We start from the raw sequence: 21895 nt of genomic DNA on the forward strand, positions 1-21895 counted from the left end.
ACAAGATAAAGCAAGATGAACGAACATCAAGACGTACAACAATCGGATATATATATATATGCAAAGATCTTCAGCATTGTTATGGGTATCTCAGAAACGACAAATCATCCATATCCTAATCTCTCCCCAGAAGGGTAGAAACGACAAAGTATACCACCATCCCATCAGATGGTGACCACCCTCGTTCGAGTGTGAATACATACATGTACCTCCAGCAAATTTAGATCATTGCTCCCCAACAACAACGTTATCTTCAGCTCCAAAGTAACTCTGATCAATCTTCAAGATCCATTCCAGCTTCTGACTCTCACTTCTTGCTGCAAACAGAAAAGTGTTTTGTTCGCCATATACCGCAAATACATGTGCTAGGCCATGTAGTTCGCTACTTCCTGTTCTTCGGTGTCCACGTGCGCTCTCGTTCGATGATACTGAGCCGCTGCTTCCGAGGAGGCGTTTGAAATCAGGATCATGGTCGATTCGTGCGTGTGTCAAATTAATGGCGTTGATCGTGTCTCCATCAGGGACTGAGTTGATGTACAGATACGGAGGGCGAAGATCCACGAACCGTCGTTTCCACTGCATGCTCTGGCTGTGAGAAGCGTTGCCAAAGTCTTCAGACGGCATGAGTAAATGTCCCGATTTCAGTGATGTAGGGGATTTCTGAACATTTGAAACAGTAGCCAGATAGCGAACCTTGCGCTGTGAACTTTCTGGTCGTCGCACAGGACTTCGGTCAACGTCTCGAGTCGTCTTGTAGCCATCACCAAAGATCGGGTTCGACAATTCCACGCTCGGCTTTTGCCAGATTGCAAGGAATTTTCGTAACAGTTGTTCCTCCCTGGCATCGATGCTGGTGGGAGAAGCTGCGCGAGATCGTAGTTTGCTGACGCTGAGCCTCCTCAAGCCAAGAGCTGCCCTGGCTGACTCAATATCTTGAAGCTGTCGCCTCTTTCTTCGAGAAATGAGATAATCTTTGACGAGGGAAATACCCCTCGGATGCCAATTTCCCAACAACTCTTCCCCATTGATATAGTTCTTGGACGTGTCCAAGCGCCACAGATCTGCTGCTCGTCTGGCACTGATTGGACGAACCACAATTGAAAACAAACCGTCTGTGGAGTGAGTGATTCGAATCTGATTCCAGAACGATTTGAACATCGATTGTGGTCTGACATAAGATCTTGGCAACACTTGAAGTTGTTGCTCAATGGAAAAGGTCATCAGATGCTCCAATCGAGAAGACAAAACGTCCCAGCGTAAGACAATCTGAATTCTATTGTGCTCGTTGGTTGTTCGATCCAGCAACAAGGATTTGTGGAGGGAGGAATCCCATTGTCCAATGATGGTAATGTTGGAGGTCCCATCGGCGTTGTCCTTGATCATGGGTTCTTGTATCTGCTTCAACATAATCTCTGGTGTCACAGATCCTATGTCCGCGATACGTCCTGATGAATCAATCAGGTGGACTTCCCCAATCCGAAGTCCTTTTAAGTCATCCCATGGCAAACCTTCGGTAAGGCAATGTGTCAATGTGATGGACACACGGCGTTGAAGACCTTGATGGAGTTGAAAGGCGCCCTTGTCATCAGCGCTTGTTTGAAGCACTTCCACTGGCATGTATTGACCATTCTCTGCCAACTCTAGGATTTGAACCTTGGTAAAGACATCGTGTCGCTCGTCCACATTATACTCTGACTCGGGCAACCGTTGGATCTGGTGTTCTTCCGGCGTCTCATTCATTTCTCGCAACTCATCCCAGCTGACAAGTTTATCCAGATGTGTGGAGCTGACTTGTGCGAAAATGCTGATCTTGAGTATCGCCGACTTTCCGCCTGACCGGTCGACGCTCAGGTGGTGAATACTCTCGAATCGGATGACATTATCACCGAAGTCACCAATCGTTTGCGTGGTTGCGACGCTTTCGTCTTGAGTTCCCAACACCGCCATCTGAGCGTGCACTTGGGTTCCTTCGTGCTCAGAAAACCCTGCAAGATCTCGAATGATTGCATTAAACTTGATGACTGAAGGTGGGGACTCTGCCAAAGATGGCTCGAGTGACATTCTGACACGTCCGACTATCTGTCGCGTGGATGGTGAGCAGATGTCCACCGTGAAGTCTTGAACTCGGGTTTCGAAGACGGCTGTCAGTGGGATGTTCCCATCGCCAATCAACGAGAACAGCGGCTGCTCCGAATCACGAAAAGGATTGTCCATGCGAAAGTGCTGCATATACTCGGGCTGATCCTTGTAGGAATGCATTTGTCGCATCTTATTGACCCTTGTGCGCAACTTTTCCAACGACCAGAGATGGACACAGTTGAGTTGATTGTCAATCACTCGGGCTGCCAAACATGGCTTCGGCGCATTGGCAAGGGCATCGTCATCATCGATCGAGATGTCGTGAAGGATGAGGTCGTACGAGGAGCCACGTTCTTGACCGAGATCTAGAATTACAAATTGGAAACTCGTGTCCTGTTCCAGGAACTTGGTCATAATTTGTGCTTCTTTTAGGAGACTGGCGTTCTGCAGAATCAGTTCTGCTATGCGAATGTAGTTTCTCTGCTGCCATTTATCCACCACATTTCGAGCAATGGCAATTTCCGATCCAGTAAGAGGGAGATATCCCGCTGGTGTCCGAGCGGCTTCTCTTGTTTTTGCCGCCAGATCCATTTTCTTGATCTGCTGTTCGTATGATTGTTTCTGTTTTCTCAGCTCTTCCTGAAATTCGTCTTTTGCTTTCTCCAATTCTTGCTGCATTTGAGCGGCCTGGGCCTCTCGTTCAGCTTGCTTACTGGCTTCAGCAGCTTCGCGCTGCTCTTGGTCTGAGGGCTGTGGCTGTCCTTGTTTCGACATCTGTTCGAACTGTGCTGGCGTCAATGTCGCATCACCTTCTTGAGACCCGCCATGTAATGATGGAGTGTTTGGTAGAGTAAGGGCAGTATCCAGAGAGAATCCATCCATCGTGCCATTGGACATGTATTTGTCTCTGACAAGGAATGAGGAAAGGTCATCAGAGTCGTCATCGAGTTCGCTCAACCTATTTTCAGACCGTCCTCGACGCTCTTCCCGAGCCCGCTGAATGTTTTCGAAAAGACTATCCAGCTCCTCGTCGCTAAGTTTAGTGATCTTTTGATCAGCCCCAAGTAAAGCGTTGGCAGCTTCTCTTCTGGCGAACGACCAGTCCGAATCCCTGTTGCCGAGTCCCGGCGACTGAGCTCTGCTGGAATCGCCTTCAAATTCTGACCCGGCCGCACTCCAGGATCTTTCGTGCCCGGGCCTGAATGGTGTGGGCGAATTCAACTGGCTTGCTGTCACGGAATGCCTCAGCAGACTCCGTTCTGCTCGCTCGGCTTTGGCTTCAAGGGGATTATTAAAACGGAAGATATGAAAATCTCCCAAGATGATACGGTTCCCGCTTCGCAATCTCTTAGTCTTGTCCACGCGGACGCCGTTGACCATCACTGCAGCACCGTCGGCGGGAATAATGGTCACGACATTGTCAACATTCTCCAGCCTGCAGTGATTCTCCAGTATTTTGGATCCGTTCAATCTAATTTCTGATGCGACAGGAGCATCAACGTTGCCCACTGTGGTGACGCCAGGCTTCAAGTTGTAGACAAGGCATTCTGCAAGAAGAGGATCATCACTGAGGTTGACAAGATGTGGCATCTTCTTCGGTGTACTCAGGCCAACATTGCCTTTCTCGATGCTGATACCTAATTCTTCGAGGGCGGCTTCTCGTTCTTTGTGGATCTGTTCGGTGGTTGCAAGTTTTTCCTCCCACGTCTGGTTGAGATCTTTGTACAGCTTCTCACTTTGATTCAGCTGATCCATGATCTCGGCCTTGGAGACTTTCTTGACGGTACCATCGGCCTGCACCATGGAAACCCACTGTTTGTCAAGAGGGGTATCAGGTGGGTAGACCTCTTCTGCGACGCCAGGAGCCCCGCCACCTCCGAGTTGACTCCTGAGTTTGGCGAGTTCTTCTTTGAGTTCACGAATCATGCGTGCATTTGGATCTTCGTTGACAACAGCATGATTCTTGATTCTCTTGGCAGAGTCAGCATAGCGCAGGGTGCTCAACGTCTCCTCAAAATTGATGTCTGCAGGGGAAATGGCGGCAATCATTGCTGTCAAACTGTTGCCACCCAGGGAGTCTTTCAACAGCCAGGTCAGAACAGAGTCTCGATAGGGGACTTTGAGTCCCTTCTTTCCGGAAGAAAGATCAGCCAAAGACGCAATGACTCGACCCAAGGTTGAAAGAGATCGATTGATCTCGGCACCTTCTTTTAATCGAGCGCCTGTGGCACCTGTTGAAGTGGCTCTTTCGGAACCAGCCAGATCGACCAGAGATATTTTGGCAACTTTCTCGGTGTCCATGGAGGTTTCAACATCATGTCGTTTCTGGGTGAGGGTAAGGGTAAAGACAGCATGGGATCGACTGGATGTCTCGTTCATGTTGGTGGCAGCAACAGTTCTGGCCTTGTTGCCCTCGTCCATCAAATTCTCAATCTCTTGGAAAGACCGGACAGCAAGCTTGGCCAAATCTTCGACATAAGGTCCAGTGGATGGATGTTCTCTGACCCGCAAGTTGCCTTTGGTCGCAGGGTTTAACAAATCCCGAACACGTTCATTGTAAATCTCCAGATACGACACCTCGACCGTACAAGTGACATGAGGGTCGACTGATCGCACTTGATCAATCCTTTCGAACATATCACGACAGATGCGTGGAATCACACCGGCATCCTCTCCATACCCCATCATGCTGTATGATTTTCCAGAGCCCGTCTGACCATAGGCGAAGATACAATTGTTGTAGCCCTGAAAAGCGTTATCGAGAAGAGGGATACCGAGATCGCTATGGAGATTATCTTGACCGGCATAATTGGGGTCTGCCTTGTTGAAGGACCAGTACGACCTGTCGAATTTGAACACCTTTTGGGAATCACCTGCCCCCTTTCCTCCTTTTCTCGTTCGGTCTTCAGCGTCATTTGGAGGAACAAGGACGGTTTGTGCGCCTTGCATCTGAACAATGCATTTTGCATTGCGATCATTTTCGCGACTGTTGAAAGGCCGGACTCTGACCACAACTTTGATGTTGCCGCCTCCGCCACCGGCGTTCGCTCCGCCCGTCGGCGCCATATTTTATTGTGCCTGTGTTCAGGGAACTTGATATGGCTCTTTCATTTGAGTGAAGCGGCCACCTGAGTGGCTTGCTGGCGGAGTGGGGATGAAATAACGGTAATGGTTCTCGGGGGTTTGATCGAGACGGGTAAGGTTTGGGTTCCGCGTTGGGAGGTGAAGGAGTCGCGTCGCTGTTTCAAAGCCCAGGGATGCTGTTCGACAAACCGAGAAGTAAACTTGTTTGTTTTATCAATGTATATTCATCAAAATCGTCACAGTGTAATCGCAGGAATATACGTCAAATTAGGGAGATTGACAGGCAGATGACCTCGAGTTGGGAAGTTGTTGAATTGGCAAGGCTGCAATATCGCGCTAAGGCGGTCAACTAAACCCTAAATGGACGACAAGGCTGTGTGTCGCGCATCACCCTTGGTTTCCATGAGACTCACACGATGTCATCCCACGCCCACCTTTGCCACCCACCAGTCGTGGGAGCACGGGGAGTCCGTGAGCCGCAGATATTGAACGTACTCCACTTCGGACATTTCCATCCTGACCTCCACATGCGGGCATTGAATCAACAGTCTGTTGTTGACTTCTTGACAACAACAATCCCTACGAAGGTCATTCGAACACCACACACTACGGTGTAGGCACCCGGAGATCGACCCTCTGCTGGATTGTCATCATGAGATGCGCCTCGTCGTCATCTGCACATGTGCCCAGTGACACACCGGGAACGGAAACATAACACCTCTGACCTCAAGTCTCCAGCGAATATGGCCACGTTGTATCCGAAGGGCAAGCGCGCTGCAACCCAAAGAGGTGCATTTGTCGATCGAGTATGGCGATGCGACTGCGATCCCCGCCTTCCTGCAGAGAAATTCAAAGTCAAGAATGGGGGAAAGAATCATGGTAGATGGTGTAAGTTTCTCAGCAGTATTTGCGACTGCGACAGTACTGATGACCACTAGTCTATACCTGTCAAAAGCCTCAACACAAGCGATGCGGGTTCTTCCTCTGGTCCGACGACGCAAAGGTCCGCGAAGAGGCTGCAGTACTGAACAACTCTCGAACCGAGCCACAAGTGCAACCAAACAACATGCCTCAGACACCTCGAAAACCCCACCCAAATAGCCTTCCACCGACGCCTGTAACGAATCATAAGTCTGGACAAGCCCACAAAACACCCACTAAACCCAAGACCCCAATTCAGTCAGAAGACGATGACAGCTTTGACTGGTCTTCCAGCAATGATCAAGACCTTTTGAATGCCGAACGAGAAGTTCTCCTCGAACAACCTGTTTTCGAAACACCTCGCAAAGCAGCACGCACGCAGACCTTGACCTCACCTGGCAAGCGCAGACGTAGCGAGGTGTCTCCAGTTTTATCAACGCAAGATGGATGGCCCCTCAGTGATGATGTCTTCGCCACACCAACCACCTCATACAAGTCTTCGACCACTGGACTTCTCTCTCCAACAAACACACCTGCCAAATTGGCATCCCAACCAGACCGCCCTCAGCCGGAACCAGAGCCTTCAGTCTTGGCAACAGAAGCCCTGAGTATATTGCAAGGGAGTAACTTAAGTGCACAAGTGGAGAAAGACCTGGTGGAATTGCTCAATAGACACCACTTACGGACTCAAGGCATCATCAAAGGTCGTGATATTACTCGCGTAGCAGTCGCGGCCAAAGATGCCAGGATTGCAGAACTACAGGCTCGCATTGCTACCCTCGAAGCAGAACGAGAGACAAACCGTACCGTGATATCACTTTTGAAACACGACATGGCCACATCGCCCAAAAGACCACGGAATCCGACCCCATCTCGTCGATCAGTCGTGTGATGAGATCGATTGTGTTATCACACTATTTGAATCTTGTTCCTGAACTCGTGGCGGGGGTACCTGGGAAATGCACCCTTGGATTGGAGACAGCGAGCTGGAGAATTGATGCCATAGCCTTTAGAGACAGTGTTGAATACCCATGTTGAACAAATCCCAATCCCACGATTCCCACATGAAGTAACTGATTCCTGTGTACTGGTAGATTTACGAGAACCTGAGGGAGATACATACATAGAGTTGAAAAAGAAAAGAAAAAGAGGGGGCAACGCGAGAAGCATTCGAAGCTTTTACAGAGCCTTAGCCTTTGTATACGGCGGGTTTCCAATAAGTCAAGTCAAGTCAAGTCAAGTCACAAGGCTTCGTTCTCCTTTTTTTTAATTCTCTATCCATGCATGTCCCAATCTTGCCTCTCCACTCCCAGTTCACTCCTTCAAATCGCGACTCGGCTCGACTCGACTCGACTACAAGGTGAAGGAACGGCGAAAATAATAACAGAATAAAGCCGAACCCATCGAGGAAAAGCAATTGGAAGCACAAATCGAACCCAAGGAGAAAGAATAAAAAGAAACTACTTAAGTGTGGTTCTTGAGTTTTATTAATATCTAGTAGCGTCTCGATATCTCTATCGATATCGCTATCATCGCGCAATCGCTCGCTGAGCCACTACGAGAGTACGGAATACGCTACAGCCCTATCGCTAGGTATCTATTCATGGGTACATGTTGCGATGCTAAACCCCCGGGTGCAATCAAAAGAAATAAAAAGAAATCATCTGCTCCCGCCTTGAATCAAATAGTTCAGTCCTAGTCCAAGGTAGACACCCCACAGTAGGGAGTATTAGGGACTACTACTTACTAGGTAGGTATTTGGTCATTTATCTCTCTGGTGGTCTGAGCATCTGTCACTGTCACTGTCACTGTCACAATCACAATCAAGTCACGGTATTACATACATACAATACGCTGTATAAGGTGGTACCTATCCAATGATAATGATAATATGCAGGGACTTGCCATGTATCTTCTTATTAACTCAAATGGGGTTAGAGTCGTTTTTCGACATATTGACATCAAGGATGGCCAGCGCGGTGGGAAAGGAAATTCTTTGGCTCGTTGGTCAGATTTAGTGACTTTTGATTGTAAAAATATCTCTTGATCATCTCTATTCTGGTCCCATACCAAAAAACGTTGGGTTGCCAGTACAATGGGTCTTTGGTGAAGATATGCTTCAACGCTAATCAAAATTCACTCTTGTGGGATGTTTTGGCTTGGGTTCCACTTGAAGGCGAGTCCTCGAGGATCAGAGCGTAACGGTCAATCCATATTCTGTTATCGCAGATGGTGTGGCTAGGACTCTGCGACGGGCGATGTTGGAGAAGGTGCTCTCCCGCGCGATGACCTTATGGCTAGGCTTTGGACGCCCATGACCAAGTCTTCCATCGCCATAGACCCGATCTACCTTTAGTGGCCTCAGCGCATCCCTGCGCTTGCTGGTGAGCTTTATCAAGTCCTCCTCTACTTGTACTCGACTCCCTGGATGGCGGAGAGTCAAACAATCACCATCAGCACAGGAGGTCTGAAGTGGATCGTAGCCAGCTCCGGAGGTGGGTAGGTGCCATGTCCATTCGGATATGTGCACGTTGGCGAGGTTGAACTCCACTCCAGTTCACAGGAAGCGGTGTGTAGTCACTGCTGTTGTGGGCCTGCTGGTGCTTGGCAATCCTGTCCAAGAAGCTGACTCCGACAACACCTTCGAGCGGCACGTAGGGTCTGCCTTTCTTGTGCACAGTGGATGAGCGAGTGGCGACCAAGGTTGGCCAGAGAAAGGTGAAGATGGGTGTGTTTTTGGACTGTTTCGGGAGCAGAAAGTAGTCGTGGATTTAATCACATGGCAAATCATGTTTTGTAAGGTGAAAACTCGCTAAATTCGGGCAACCGATATTCATAAATTCGTCATGCGACCGATGTCGACATGTCAGATCAGATTCATAAGATGACGCATTTAGTTCCTCGTTTCTTGGTCGTGTCGGGGCGATAAGGTCGTTGATAGTCAGGATCATAATTAGCACGGACGCCAGGAGAAGGGCCATAGCCCGGCCCTTTGATGGGAAGATTCTGTTTGGGAGGCATTTGTCGTTGCCGGCGGAGTTGGCGAACAACGTCGAAAAACGCCTTTTCCACATTGATGCAATTCTTAGCCGAGGCTTCGACAAAGTCGCAACCCAGTTCCTTGGCCAAGGCCTGGCCTTCTTGTGCCGAAACCTCCCGTTCATGGTGTTGATCGTTTTTATTCCCGACAAGCATGACGGGTACAGGGCCGTTATAAGAAGGGCTGCCGTTCATTTGTGCGGGCAGGTAACTTGCACCGGTTGGGGAACCTGGATGACTCGATTCTTTGACCCTCTGGACTTGCTGATAAAACCTTTGTATCCTGTTAAAGGAATTGCGTGAGGTGATGCTGTAGACCAGGATAAAGCCTTCACCGTCTCGGATCCACTGATCTCGAAGTGCGGTATACTCCTCTTGGCCAGCGGTGTCGAGCACTTCCAGCATGCATGCCTGGTGATCAATCATGACCTGCTTCCTGTATGAGTCTTCGATGGTAGGATCGTATGTTTCGACAAAGTGGTTTAGACATAACTATAGCATCAAATCAGCGTCCGAACGGGCCGAGGGAGGCTTGAGGGATGCATACTTGAATTGTGAGGGCCGTCTTCCCCACGCCACCATCTCCCAGCACCACCAGCTTGTACAAAGTCATCTTCCCAGACGACATGGTGGCTGCTGTTTGCGTCAATGTGCCTTGAGCGAATTCAAAAGGTCGGACAGGTGTTGAGTGGACAATCAGCCAGTGCAAAAGATCATGCAAGTGGAAGACTGCGCAGGCTCAAGGTTTAAGACAAGGCGCCGGTATAATTGGGTTCACCGTGGACGGCCGATGACTTTAGCGGGACAGAGTTCAGAGTCTGGACCTGTCTCTGAACCCTAAGTTACGTGAGGCACCCACTGCAGGCGAGACAGAGGCTATGACCAAAAGACCCAACGGCAAAGGCTCCCACTGGACCACGCGGCAACCCGAATCTATTTCGTACCGACTCTGAGGGAGAGTGATTCGCGATGGGGGCTTATTTCGGGGGGCAATTGTCGTGTCGATCGAGACTTGGTTGGAGGAACGGACAATAATTCGAGAACGAGTGGAATTGAAGGAAAGGTGCAAGGGGACTTTTTTTGCTCTGGGGAAAAGCGCAGGCGCGGAGCAAAGAATCGAGGATGGAAGGATTGCACAGGCACAGGAACAGATGCAAGGCACTCAGTATGCTTGGGGGCCCGAGCCGATGTGTTGAACTTGCAGGGAGAATTGGACTCAGGGAATATTGGATAGAGTCAGACCTGCAGTAAGATCGACGAGAAGAGGAAGCGGTGGCCGGTGGGTGATGGATGTATTGGTTTCCAACTTTCAAGGGGATGGGATGGGGTGGATAGAGGCAGAGGAGGAGGACATTCCCGAGTTGGAGTCTTTTAGGCAGATGGGACACAATGGGAGCAAGGCCCGAGGGGCCGAGGGGGGACCCTGAGGCTAGTCGAGGGGTACGCCTGGGAACGGCCGCTGAGTGGTGAGTGATGAGTGGTGGGTTATTGGTGCTGAGGATCGATGGGCACCGATGGGCAACTACCAATCCCACTAGTTGGATAGTTGGATAGTTGGGCGGCTGGGTTGAATTAAACTACCGCAACTTAGTAGCCACCACCTCTCGGCACCACCCTAACGCAACTCTCTCCTCGTTGGTTAGGTGGGCAGTAGCTGCAATACGCACACCATGCCACACCTACGCATAGCAGCGGCATAGGCGCCCCTGGACAATCGCTGGGTCGATCAAGCACAGGTACCTCAACTTACCTAGGCAGTCAACTAGTATCCTTGGGGCCTAAAGTATTGTGTTAATGCCCTAGGTCCAATCTAGGCAGGTCGCCGGACTGGGATTGGAATTGCCATGAATGGACCTTTCCTCCAAACACTGGCACGACTGGCAACTCTGACCGCGGCCTTTTCAAGGCCATGCCATGCTATGCCATGCCACAAGAACATGTGCACCACCCGACATGGTCCATATCAACGATAAACAATCCATGGGGGGTGGCAATACTGTTGTCGTTCTTCCACCCTTGGCCCAACTGGGGACGGGGACAGCAAGCATGTATGGTTTTATTATTATATTGTAGCTTATGAAGAAGCGACCGACTGAACCTGGACCACGGGCCACCCGAGACGAACCCTCGGCCTTTTTTCTCCTCCGAATTGAGACGATCAGGGACACTGATTGTGTAATAAATGCCCGGGGTATTAAATGCACTCTCAGCATCAAAGACCAGGTTCAGTCGGTGATAGAGGATCGGTTGAGGTACGGCAGATTGACACACACCCGAGGAGTCAAAACTCCACGAAAATAAGCCGCTGTCCCTGTGCTTGATCAGTACCATTATTCTGTAGGTCATTCCAGTTTAGACCGGGTGGTGAGAAACCAGTTGTTTGTTTCTGCGACCTTGTGTGTACTCTCTCGTCCGAACCCATGGCGATAGAAGTCACCAGAAGGCCAAGGCCACCAGGGCACGGTTGATGAACAGCACTGCCAGTCTAGTAAAGTTGAGGGCGACGGGTCTCGGGCGGCAGCCTCCGCTGGTGGACTGTTTCTGTTTCGGTCGTAGGTGCGGATGGTGGGCCTTTGACTCTCGACACTTTACAGATCCCCGACATCAGGGTTTTGATGTCTTGTTACTCCAGGTCAGCGGTGGTACGGTGGCGCGGTAAATGGTGGCACCCGTAGCACGGGTAGTCAGTATCATCAGTCAATTGTGGCTCTGAAGACGGAGTCATGGACCTGGTATGGGGCAATGATCAGGAACGGCAGCACGGCAGCACGGCAGGCAGGAACCTGTCGAGGCAGGCACGAGGGTGGCACTTGGTAAGCGAGGATCCCCAGCATGAGACTACCTGCAACCTGGTACTACTTCCCTGCGTGCCTGTCTGGGATGCCCCTCGGCCACTGATGCGTACCTACCTTACCTAGGGACCTAAGGAACCTTAGGTACGAGTACTCGTATGCGTGTAGCGTATGCATCCTTTAGACAGCAGAACATCCAAGTCTCCCACCCACACTAGGTACTTACCCACGTTGGGACCTTCTCGATGAGGAAGAAATTGGCCCCCAAACGTTACGCACTCAGCACTGCAATTTCTTGGTTGCCCATCATAGCCTAATGACTCGGTGACAGCCTGCTAGGTGCTAGAGGCGAAGTATCTCAGTGCTGTGCATGTGTGGGCCATAGACTGTTGTTTACAAAGTAGTTCTTCGTATTTTTTTTCACTCTTTTTTTTCACTTTTACAATTCGAATAGTTGCAGCGTGGTTAGTAGGTAGTTTGTAGTTCGTGTCAGTTAGTGAGGCTTTGTTGATCAATTGCCCGTAGAGTACTCTTCAGACCGCCTGCAAATAATATGTCGAATCGGCCCCATCTTTGTACCTTAGCACCGAGCCTCCTTTGCTCCCCCACTGGACCACCGCTGAATTGCTTGCAGCCCAGAACCCCTTGCCAGTCAAACTACAGACTACTGTACGCAAACATTGTTAGCTGCATTCGTCTCGATAGATGCGGTTGTCTAGGCAGTGTCGACATCGCCCTTGCTCAAGAACACAAATAGTTTGACTACGCGTACTTACGGTCCCTAATGAACTAGTCATCATTTTGAGGACTCCGTAGTCTCTTTTCTTGTCCCGCCATTGTTGCTGTCCCCAAGAGAAAGAAAGGGACGAGGGGACAGGATGATGCTGGCGTTGGCGACTACAACTACGATGGCACTAGCAATCAACGAGGCCCTTCCCGCCACAGACTGAGTTGGAGCGACCACGGCGCTTTTCGGCATTCGCATTCAATTACGAGGCAGGCACGGGACGTCTAGCCAGGATGAAAGAATGTGTTCTCATCATATTCTCGCAGACAGATCGAGAACCCACGAATCCCAACAAATGATCAATAATGCTGCTACTTTCCCGTCACGCCCGTTCATTATCGATTGTGCCTCAATGTTTCATCGGAGAAACTTTGTTTTCGCCCTCTCCTGTCGATCAATCCTCGACGCATGGATTATCGGGAACCTTTTCCGTGAACAAAACGGAATAACGTGCCATGCCTCGCTTCCAAGCATCGGGAGGTCACATATCATAACATTACCATGGCACTTCCATCCTCAAGTGCCACATCTGTCGTATGCTTGACATTGACAGACGGTTATCAAGGTGAGAGTGATGTTACTGTCCCACTCGCTTACCATTCTCAATAATCACCACAAGGCTCATAGGATCCAGGGCAAGGATTGGCTAGAATTCCAAGAACCGACGGCAGTCAATTCCATCTACTCCCTGCCCCGCTACGCTTCCAAAGTTCCACGCCTCTCGAAATTGGCTCTGCAGCCTCGGTGCCTCTCCAACAACCCGCCGGCCATAGTTGCAACTGCAGGATCATCGACAGCACAGAAACGCTTGTCCCCAGCGGAGCTTGCATAACCAAGCATATTATGACCTCACGCCTACAGACACCGCCTTTTCCTGCGATTCCTCCAAAGCCCCTCTAATCAGCCAATCCTTCTCAAGGTTTCAAGCCTTTATCGAAGTTGAAGAAGAAATGCGCAATACCGACTTGCCATTGCTGACCGGGTCGTCACCAAAGCCTGCAATGCCCTTGACTCCAGCCTGATATGGTGTGTTTTTCTACTGCAAGACGGCGCCTTCCCTTACGGAGCAGTCGTGGCGGAGACCATCCAAGCCATCATGTCACGAGCAAGGTGTGAGAACCTAGACAAAGCTCCCAGTGAACAAGCACCTCGTAGAGTTTCAGAGGATTCGCACGCAATATGCAGTTGACTCATCACCTGCGATCATGAGACACTGATCCGAGGTAGAGAACCATTATCATGGCAAAAGGAAGCTCAGTCAAGGTCAAGCCAGAATAATCGCCCACAACAAGCCTAGATACTTACTATCTGGGTAACTGTTATGGTGCATGTCAACTTTGATGCACCGTCCTTGCGACCATTCAGATGGACCCAATCATACGTCAGTCTGGTAGGCTCACAAAAGCCGGCATGATGGTTCGACACCAGCCCCAACCAACCTCATCAGAATTGCCCTAAAATGATGACTCCAGACTCCAGAGACTACTGCTGGTCCCACCTCCCACGAGGCTTATCGGATTAGATAACTGAATTCGTTTAGGCATGGATTGGTCGACTCAAACTTGACACATGTCAACTCGCCATTATCCAACGTGCAAGGTGTTTTATCTCTATCTCGTCGACTTATCAACAGAATCCTCTGCTGGAGTCGGACAAGTGGGGGATCGCCTCCAACAAAGCGTGGGGAGATCAAGAAGTCTTCGTGCTGACGCCGTAGAATGACCACTCATCGGTCACCACCACATGCTAGACTCCCTCCCGCCTCCACAAGCATGAAAAGTTATCACTCTTCCCAATGATATAGAGTATGCCCATTTGTGCTGCCAGCACACAGTCCATTGGAACTCTCCGCCTTGCACGTACTCTAATGCTTGATTCAGCCCTTCCTTGGCTGCTCTCCACAGCTGAGGATGCATAGCGTGACTCTCACTATTGCCTGACATGCATCATGCTGCGAGGACGCTTCATAGGCGACGGCAGCCGTTAGATGCACCTGGTCCGAGTCTACAGCCATGACTATGAGTCTAGACAATCAATTCTCGCTTGGCCACCCTAAGTTGAGGACCATGAACTTAACAAAGCAATCGCTTGAACACCATTGGGTGGTAAAGCTAAAACAGCATGTAACGACAGTCAATATACTTATCTTCGCATAGCCTACGAATTCTCTTGCCCCGGGAGTCGAAGGTGAAGAAATCGCTGCTTCATCCGCCTTGCTTCTGTAAGCAGTCCCAGCGTGGGATTGACGACGGTGTCGCGTGCTCCTGAGATAAGTCTGACTTGATATGAGAAACGTAGGTCTCACCGAGACCCGTGATCGGCTGATGCTTGTTGCACCATGTGAGTGGGTTTAACCCATTTAACGCTGGATCGATCAGAACCGTCTGCTTGGATGGTAATGGTCTCAATGTGGCGTCGGTGTCGACATTCGGGTGACCATCGTTCCGCTAGACCCGCGCCACAGTGGCATTCAAAGAGATGCACCAGACATGTTGTTATGTGGCATCTTCATAATTGATCTAGAATCCTCTTTCAGCCCATTTCATGATCTTCACACTAGGAGATTCTCGACACCGGGAACCATCTAACCCCACAGATCAATCAAGAGATATTCTCTGCCATTACCTCTCCACATCAACGGTAACTTAGCAGCCGCTGTGACCACCGCAACTCGAATAAATTGAAGCCAACCACCCTGCATGGAGATGTTGCTGCAGATCGCATGTCCCGTTAGTCTTGCTGTTATTCGTTCAGAAGCGGTCTTGTTGCTCAGTATATGTGCTAAGATAAAGACCAAAAAAGAATGAAAAAATGACACCCAGAAAACAACAATGACGTCGTCTCTAGACATGATGCCTGGACCGAGCTTTGTGGCTCCATCTTTGGTTATTATTAGGGACACAAGTGAGCCTAGAATGGGGTTGCGGGCCATCCGTGCACGCCCGCAATGTCAATGAACCAATGGCCAGCGGCTGAGCGTCGAAAGGAATAGGTAAGCCTTGAGTGCCTGAATATCAGCCAGAAATAATGGCCAATCATCGACACACACACGGGCCTACCATTCGACACTGGCCACCCCCAAGCTGGATTTACGGGCACCGAAAAGTGCTCGAATGATGTGGACAGTCGGACGGTGAAAGGTGACCAAGGGCTTCCATGCGGTTGTCAATCACGTGTGGAAGCTTGGATCGCCCACAAAAGTTTACGCAGGCGTCATCCTAATCAATTCTCAGAGCTCACCGCAGCCGGTGAGGCTGGACAGGGTTTGTCATGAGTCGGTCCGTGTCTCAGAGACAACTGCGGGGGCGGAAATTCCAGTCGACTCTATGTCAGCATCAACCCAACGATCAACACCCAGCTGACCGAGCTGAGAACCACTGCAGACTTCTTACCTCTGCTCGGTCGGTGTGTTATTGTTTGCAATAAGGTTGTCGATAATCTGCTGTGTTTTTCTCTGTAACTCCTACGACCTGGAACGCACGTCCAACTCACTTGGGGAGTCACCTCGATTACTGAAACAGACCGAGCCCGTCTCGTATCCAGTTCTCAGGCCAGCCACCGACGAAGGCTCAAACCTCAATTTCCCCGTTCCTGTCTTGCAACTCGACTTCTTCTCGACTTCAACACTCCCACGATCTCCTCGCCACAGTATAGAGAGTCACAATATTCAACATGGGAGAATCAGTACGTACCACAGCCCAGTCCCTCATCGCCATCGTCTGCTGACACACTGCTACAGCAAGCTCAAGACTTGAACGGTGTTTCAGATGGTTCCTTTCGAAGGCCAGAGAGTGCCTTTCGTAACACCATCTCTTCTGAAGCAGGAGCCCAATATCCTCCAGAAAAGGACCGCTATGCTCTCTACGTCAACTATGGATGCCCTTGGGTATGGCTCATCCAGTCCCCGTCCCCCTTCCTTTGACAGTAATACCACAGCAAGCTAACATTTCTCTCTTTTCCAGGCACACCGTACCATCCTCGTCCGTGCCCTGAAGTCTCTCGAACCCGTCGTCGAACTCATCTGCACCGATATTGACATGGGCGACAATGGCTGGTTGTTTACAGGCAGAAATGGATCCTCTCGAGCCGACCCTCTATATGGCTTCACGAACATGCAACAACTGTACCTAAAAGCCGACCCCAACTTTGTGGGCCGTTACACGGTCCCAGTGTTATGGGATAAGAAGACACATACCATTGTGAACAACGAGTCCAGCGAGATCATCCGGATCCTGTACAGCGCATTCGACGACTTCCTCGAGCCAGACCAGCGTGAAATCAACAAACCCGGCGGAGGGTTCTATCCACCACACCTGCGGACGCAGATTGACGCCATGAACACGTGGGTATACGACACCATCAACAATGGGGTATACAAGTGCGGATTTGCCAAGACGCAAGAAGCATACGAAGAAAACCTCTACCCACTGTTCAAATCGCTCGACCGAATCGAAAGCCACCTATCCAACCCTGCGCATCAGCCATACCTATTTGGCGGGCAAATCACCGAAGCCGACATTCGGCTGTACACGACAATAGCGCGATTCGACGTAGCATACCACAACATCTTCAACTGCAACCTCAAAACCATCCGCCACGACTACCCACACATCTCCAAATGGTTGCGAAATCTGTACTGGGATGACAGCGACCGCACCAACCAGGGTGTGTTCAAGAAAACAACCTTTTTCGAACTCTACAAATGGGGCTACTTGAAGGCGAGACTACGGGCCCTTATCGGGAACACTGCGGCGGCATCTTTCCCACTGATCATCCCTCGTGGCCCACAGCCGGATATGCTTCCTTTGACAGATGAGGAAGAGGCGGAATTGATCCAAAGTACCACGCGCAAGCTCAATGGTTTGACGCTGGACTCGTCAGCAGCAGCAGCAACTGCCACCTCGCCTCACGCCAACCCTTTTTCGGCCGCCCCAGGAGGTGGCATGGGTGCTCTGTTTGGTGCGGACATTGATTCGCCTACCGCAGAGGAAACCGGCTCCGTTACTACTGGGATTGGCTCGACTGTTGCTAGTCCCTCGGCCAAGAGTAAGGTCGACGACGACGATGGAGAGACTGGGTTTGACGATAATGGTGAATTCCACCCTCGACGTCTCATTAAGCGGAGAACTACCTACAATGAAGAAAACGCAAAATGGTACAAGGCTGCCAAACGTGCGGAGAAGAAGTCGGGTGCTCCCAACATCCATCTCGCATTGTGATGTGATCTTGTGATGATTCTCTGAGACAACCTCGAGTGAATGATTGTAAAGTGGCTCATTGGAGGGTCGACTCGGTCTGTTGTTCCTTCCTGGTCAATGAGAAAAAGCGACAAGAAAAAGCTGTGTCCTCTTTGCTTGATGACCCTTTCTGATCTACTCTGCAGACGCTTGCCAGGCAAAGGGCAAATAGCAAGAGAGCAAGGAACAGGAAATCTTTGGTTACTCCCTCCCTCCCTCCCTCTCTCTCTCTCTCTCTCTCTCTCTCTCTCTCTCTCTCTCTCTCTCTCTCTCTCTCTCTCTCTCTCTCTCTTTAGGTAGCGTCCGAGTTGGGTGGCACGGAAATGTCATATAATGTAGTGGCGCCAGATCATGATTCCTGAAGGAGTCTATGAACAGCATCTGTTTCTGTATACAGAGTGGGATTCTATTGGGAGTTAACTTCTACATACCTACCTTGAATCCAGCTGCCATGTGACATATACATGTTATCCTTTGAGATTCAAAACACTTTCTCTCTCCCCCTCTCTCACTTCAACCCAAACCTCTTCGCAATCTCCAAGAATCCCACATCCCCATCATCCAAGTCGATCCACATATCAACCCAACCTTCCGCTTTCGCCTTTGCAGCCTCTTCTGGCGACCAAGACTCTTCTCGAAATCGATCGATATAAATCGTCTGATATCCAACCTCTCTCGCCGCCTTCAAATCACCCAGATGAGCCGCAATCAGGGCACATTCCTGAGGTTGACAGCCGAGTTTCTTAGCCGCGCCCAGATACACACTGGGGTGGGGTTTATAGGCGCCAAAATCCTCAGCGGAGATGATGTGTTTATAAGGCAAGGAGCCGTGAGATGCCAAGTCGGAGAGAAGACTAGTGTTACCGTTGCTCAGTGTGGCGGTCTCGAATTTTTGATTCAGGAGGCCGAGACCACGTGCTGAGTCGGACCATGGGTCGAGGAAATGCCAGATCAGACTGATTTTTTGGATTTCCTGGTCGGTCCATAGGCCGTCGAGGCCGTGGGAGCCGAGGATTTTGTTCAGTGCTTCAACGTGGTGTTGGTCGACGGTTTTGAAGTTCGAGCGGTCTTTGTTCGATGGGTCATAGGTGCGTGTGAATTCGTAGTATGAGGTGCGCCATACTTGCGCGATGTCGCCCCATGAGATGCTGTCGCATGCAGTTCGCACTGTGGATGGGATGGACCGTGTTGATGAGTTGAGGGCGTCTGCGGCGGCGGTTGTTAGATACCTCGTCACTGTCGATCGCCAGTCGACGACAGTGCCAAAGACGTCGGTGAGTAAGGCTTTCGGTGGGTTGCTGATCGACATGTTGATTTTAAAGCGAGAGTGTTTGGGCGATGCGTGGTTGGATATAGGTAGGTATTTTCGAGGTTCATGCACGACAAAGAACAACAGAAGATGATCTTATATAGAAACTCACCAAGTGATTGAAAAGACAGGAATGGATATGGAAATGGAAGTAAAGTGAGTCACAGTCACTCATTCACCTCGGAATATGTCGTCAATGACAGCACAGATGCCGGATGAGGGGTAATGAGACTTGGAGTTGGAGATTCAATGTCAGATCGAAGCCGTGATCATTGGACAACAACAGCCATGAGATGTCCGAATCCTGGAGAAAGCCTTGGCCGAAGGATATCGTGAAGTAAAAGGTGTACTGTTGTCAGTCAGAACAAAGTTCTTCCGCAGATATAACAGTGTAGGGATTGTAAAAGTCGCATGGTGGTGGAAGAATGCGGGCTTTTGCCAAGCGCGATGTAAATCGGATATTCATAAACCCGAAATCTGTGCGACTAACTTCGGATGGACGATCTTGGGGAAAGTGTAGCGGCACAAAGTGGCCCGCGGTGCGAGCGCATCTTGGAACTTCCTCGAGACATGAGGCACCTGGCACACGTGGTCGTTAGGAATGTGATGTATCTATCACTCATGATGATCATGATGGTGACAATATGAAACACATGGCTGGTCAAAGCACTGGCCAGGTAAATCACTGGACCAGGGCTGTTGTGACAATGATGGATGCACGTGCATGTCAATCATAATGATGGGATGATGGCGTCGTCCTGAAGGCGAATGATGTCTTTGAGACAGGTCATGGCAACATCTTAATTTGGCTGCCTCTTATTCCAAATGGCGATTTGGAAATGGAGTACCTTCTTTAGGATGTGTTCAACTAGGCTTTCGAGTTGGTCATAAATTCAGGACGAGGGACTAGAGGTTCAAGCAGGTTTATTAGCCGTTGAAGTCTTGCCAGGTCACCCAGGTGAAGGAGTCGGGGGCTATTGAGGGGAAGCCTGCAGACTCTGGGATCAGTTAACCTTGTGCATCGCCTGCTGGCTCTTTCCTGGTGTGCCTGGGCTTGCATCAACGGTATGACGGCCCCCTCGGCCTGACTCATTGTATTGAATAATAATAACAGCATGATCAAGGTCACCCTGCCTTGTAACATGATAGCGGTTGCCGAAATCGAGCACGCTCCATACAATCGTGGACTCGCTCGCTCGTGGTGATCATTATTGCGACTCTACGGACTACAGGATGAGGTGCTCATGGAGCTCTAGACCCTAGCTGCTACCGCTCGTAGCCAATTAGTCTTTCTTAGCCCAGGTTTTCAACACGCCCATCACAAACTAACAACAACCGAGAGTGCCATTACAGGCATTCTCTCAAACAGCGCACAAACCCATCTGATTCCCCGAAACAGACCCCAATATTCCCCCCACAACTTCTTGAAGATGTGCTTCATTCCGACTTGGATGTCCTGGTAAGAGCTTCTACGGGTATAAAATGTGCGACTAGCTGGTCCTGGCTCACGCACGGCCAGGATGTACTGTGTCCTCTGATTACAATCTGCAAAGGAATGCAAGTTGCCGCACACGGCTCAGCTGCACAAGAAATCCGATGCATGTACGTACACTCGATGCATGTACGTACACCCGATCAGAGATCTCCAGGTCAGCATGCAGGTAGTTCATGCTGGTTTGCCCTTCGGCTCCATATACCTTGTTCTTCACTCAGAGTGCTAACTTTCTGGAGAAAAGATGCAAACTCTGACTGCCACTCTTTGCGCAGTCGACAAGGTAGGTGGAAAATGAGCCAAGGTCATGTTGGATACCTAGGTACGTGGATTCTAAAAGCAGAGGTAATCGACCCATTGATCGATAGCTTGATTATTGGTCTAGAGGCATCCAAATTCCCCGACAGAAGGGCGGCGGTGGCTCCTCAAAGTGCGGAGCACAAATACCCAGGCACGGGCCCTTGGTTCCTGGTCACCGTGAGGGGCTCATGGAGCTTTGAAACAGCTTCCCTGTTCAACGAGCCTATTGGGGGAGGGGCTAGCCCCCTTGGCATGTCCCTTCACATCACTTTCCGGTCCGAGGCGGCCTCGGGAATCCCCTAATTCTAGGTAATCTCCAGCTTAGAGGCCGGCCTAAACTCTCGGTTATAGGCCGTTCTTGCTTAGGACCCACCATCCCCGTCAAGCCTCCAAAGCCCCATACCACACCAAATCCTCCAGTCAGAAATAGGCCTGTTGGTGCCTGTGCCCTCTCAAGATCACCCTTCGCACAGACTTTGACCCTCTTCAATTTTGACAGGTACTTGGATCTGAGTTTATATACGAAAGGATCAGCCATTTGAACCCTCTGAAATGCCACGAGGGAACAACGCGGCAAGAGTCAATTTTATTATTATGTACGTACTGTACACATAATTTGTGTTTTATTCGTACAGACGCAAGGGTTTGGTTCGCAGCTGTGTGTACAGATCATCACCCTGGTCAGTCGGGTCTTGAAACTGCCCGCCAAAGGAGAAGCTTGCAGATCGTTGCTAGTCGGTTGTAGTAGCAGTGCCAGGCACATACGCGACCCTTATCGAACAGGATTCCTCAACATCCTAGCAACTTAGCAAGCATTGCTGTTGGTTTTCTCTATCCGTACTGTTGATGCGGATG

At 50.1% G+C, this 21895-nt stretch overlaps 6 protein-coding genes across 7 annotated transcripts; 3 read left to right on the plus strand and 3 right to left on the minus strand.

The window, feature by feature from the left end:
• Positions 1-47: 47 nt before the first annotated feature.
• PV10_06268 (uncharacterized protein) lies at positions 48-5411 on the minus strand. The gene has a single exon (XM_016371042.1). It carries the CDS (start codon positions 5143-5145, stop codon positions 226-228), a length of 4920 nt encoding a protein of 1639 aa, XP_016223335.1. The 5' UTR covers positions 5146-5411; the 3' UTR covers positions 48-225.
• Positions 5412-5607: 196 nt separating this feature from the next.
• Positions 5608-7124, plus strand: PV10_06269 (uncharacterized protein). Its single transcript, XM_016371043.1, has 2 exons — positions 5608-6051; positions 6102-7124. Exons 1-2 carry the CDS (start codon positions 5844-5846, stop codon positions 6974-6976), a joined length of 1083 nt encoding a protein of 360 aa, XP_016223336.1. The 5' UTR covers positions 5608-5843; the 3' UTR covers positions 6977-7124.
• Positions 7125-7962: 838 nt separating this feature from the next.
• Positions 7963-10109, minus strand: PV10_06270 (uncharacterized protein). The gene is made up of 2 exons (XM_016371044.1): positions 9671-10109; positions 7963-9615 (listed from the first exon to the last, which is right to left on the minus strand). The coding sequence occupies exons 1-2, from the start codon at positions 9749-9751 to the stop codon at positions 8962-8964; spliced, it is 735 nt and encodes a 244-aa protein (XP_016223337.1). The 5' UTR covers positions 9752-10109; the 3' UTR covers positions 7963-8961.
• Positions 10110-12734: 2625 nt separating this feature from the next.
• Positions 12735-14587, plus strand: PV10_06271. Of its 2 annotated transcripts, none has more exons than XM_016371046.1 (2): positions 12735-14118; positions 14175-14587. In XM_016371046.1, the coding sequence occupies exon 1, from the start codon at positions 12944-12946 to the stop codon at positions 13244-13246; it is 303 nt and encodes a 100-aa protein (XP_016223339.1). In that variant the 5' UTR covers positions 12735-12943; the 3' UTR covers positions 13247-14118; positions 14175-14587. The 2 variants fall into 2 exon arrangements, with proteins under 2 accessions (XP_016223339.1, XP_016223338.1); XM_016371045.1 differs by having other exon boundaries at positions 12735-13267; positions 13322-14587.
• Positions 14588-15990: 1403 nt separating this feature from the next.
• On the plus strand, positions 15991-18178 carry PV10_06272 (uncharacterized protein). Its single transcript, XM_016371047.1, has 3 exons — positions 15991-16386; positions 16442-16588; positions 16665-18178. Exons 1-3 carry the CDS (start codon positions 16375-16377, stop codon positions 17919-17921), a joined length of 1416 nt encoding a protein of 471 aa, XP_016223340.1. The 5' UTR covers positions 15991-16374; the 3' UTR covers positions 17922-18178.
• A 129-nt stretch (positions 18179-18307) lies between these two features.
• Positions 18308-19384, minus strand: PV10_06273 (haloacid dehalogenase, type II). The gene has a single exon (XM_016371048.1). The coding sequence runs from the start codon at positions 19246-19248 to the stop codon at positions 18448-18450; it is 801 nt and encodes a 266-aa protein (XP_016223341.1). The 5' UTR covers positions 19249-19384; the 3' UTR covers positions 18308-18447.
• Between the last annotated feature and the right edge of the window lie 2511 nt (positions 19385-21895).

The sequence above is a fragment of the Exophiala mesophila genome (assembly GCF_000836275.1).
Source record: "Exophiala mesophila strain CBS 40295 unplaced genomic scaffold supercont1.4, whole genome shotgun sequence".
Taxonomy (NCBI): Eukaryota; Fungi; Ascomycota; class Eurotiomycetes; order Chaetothyriales; family Herpotrichiellaceae; genus Exophiala; species Exophiala mesophila.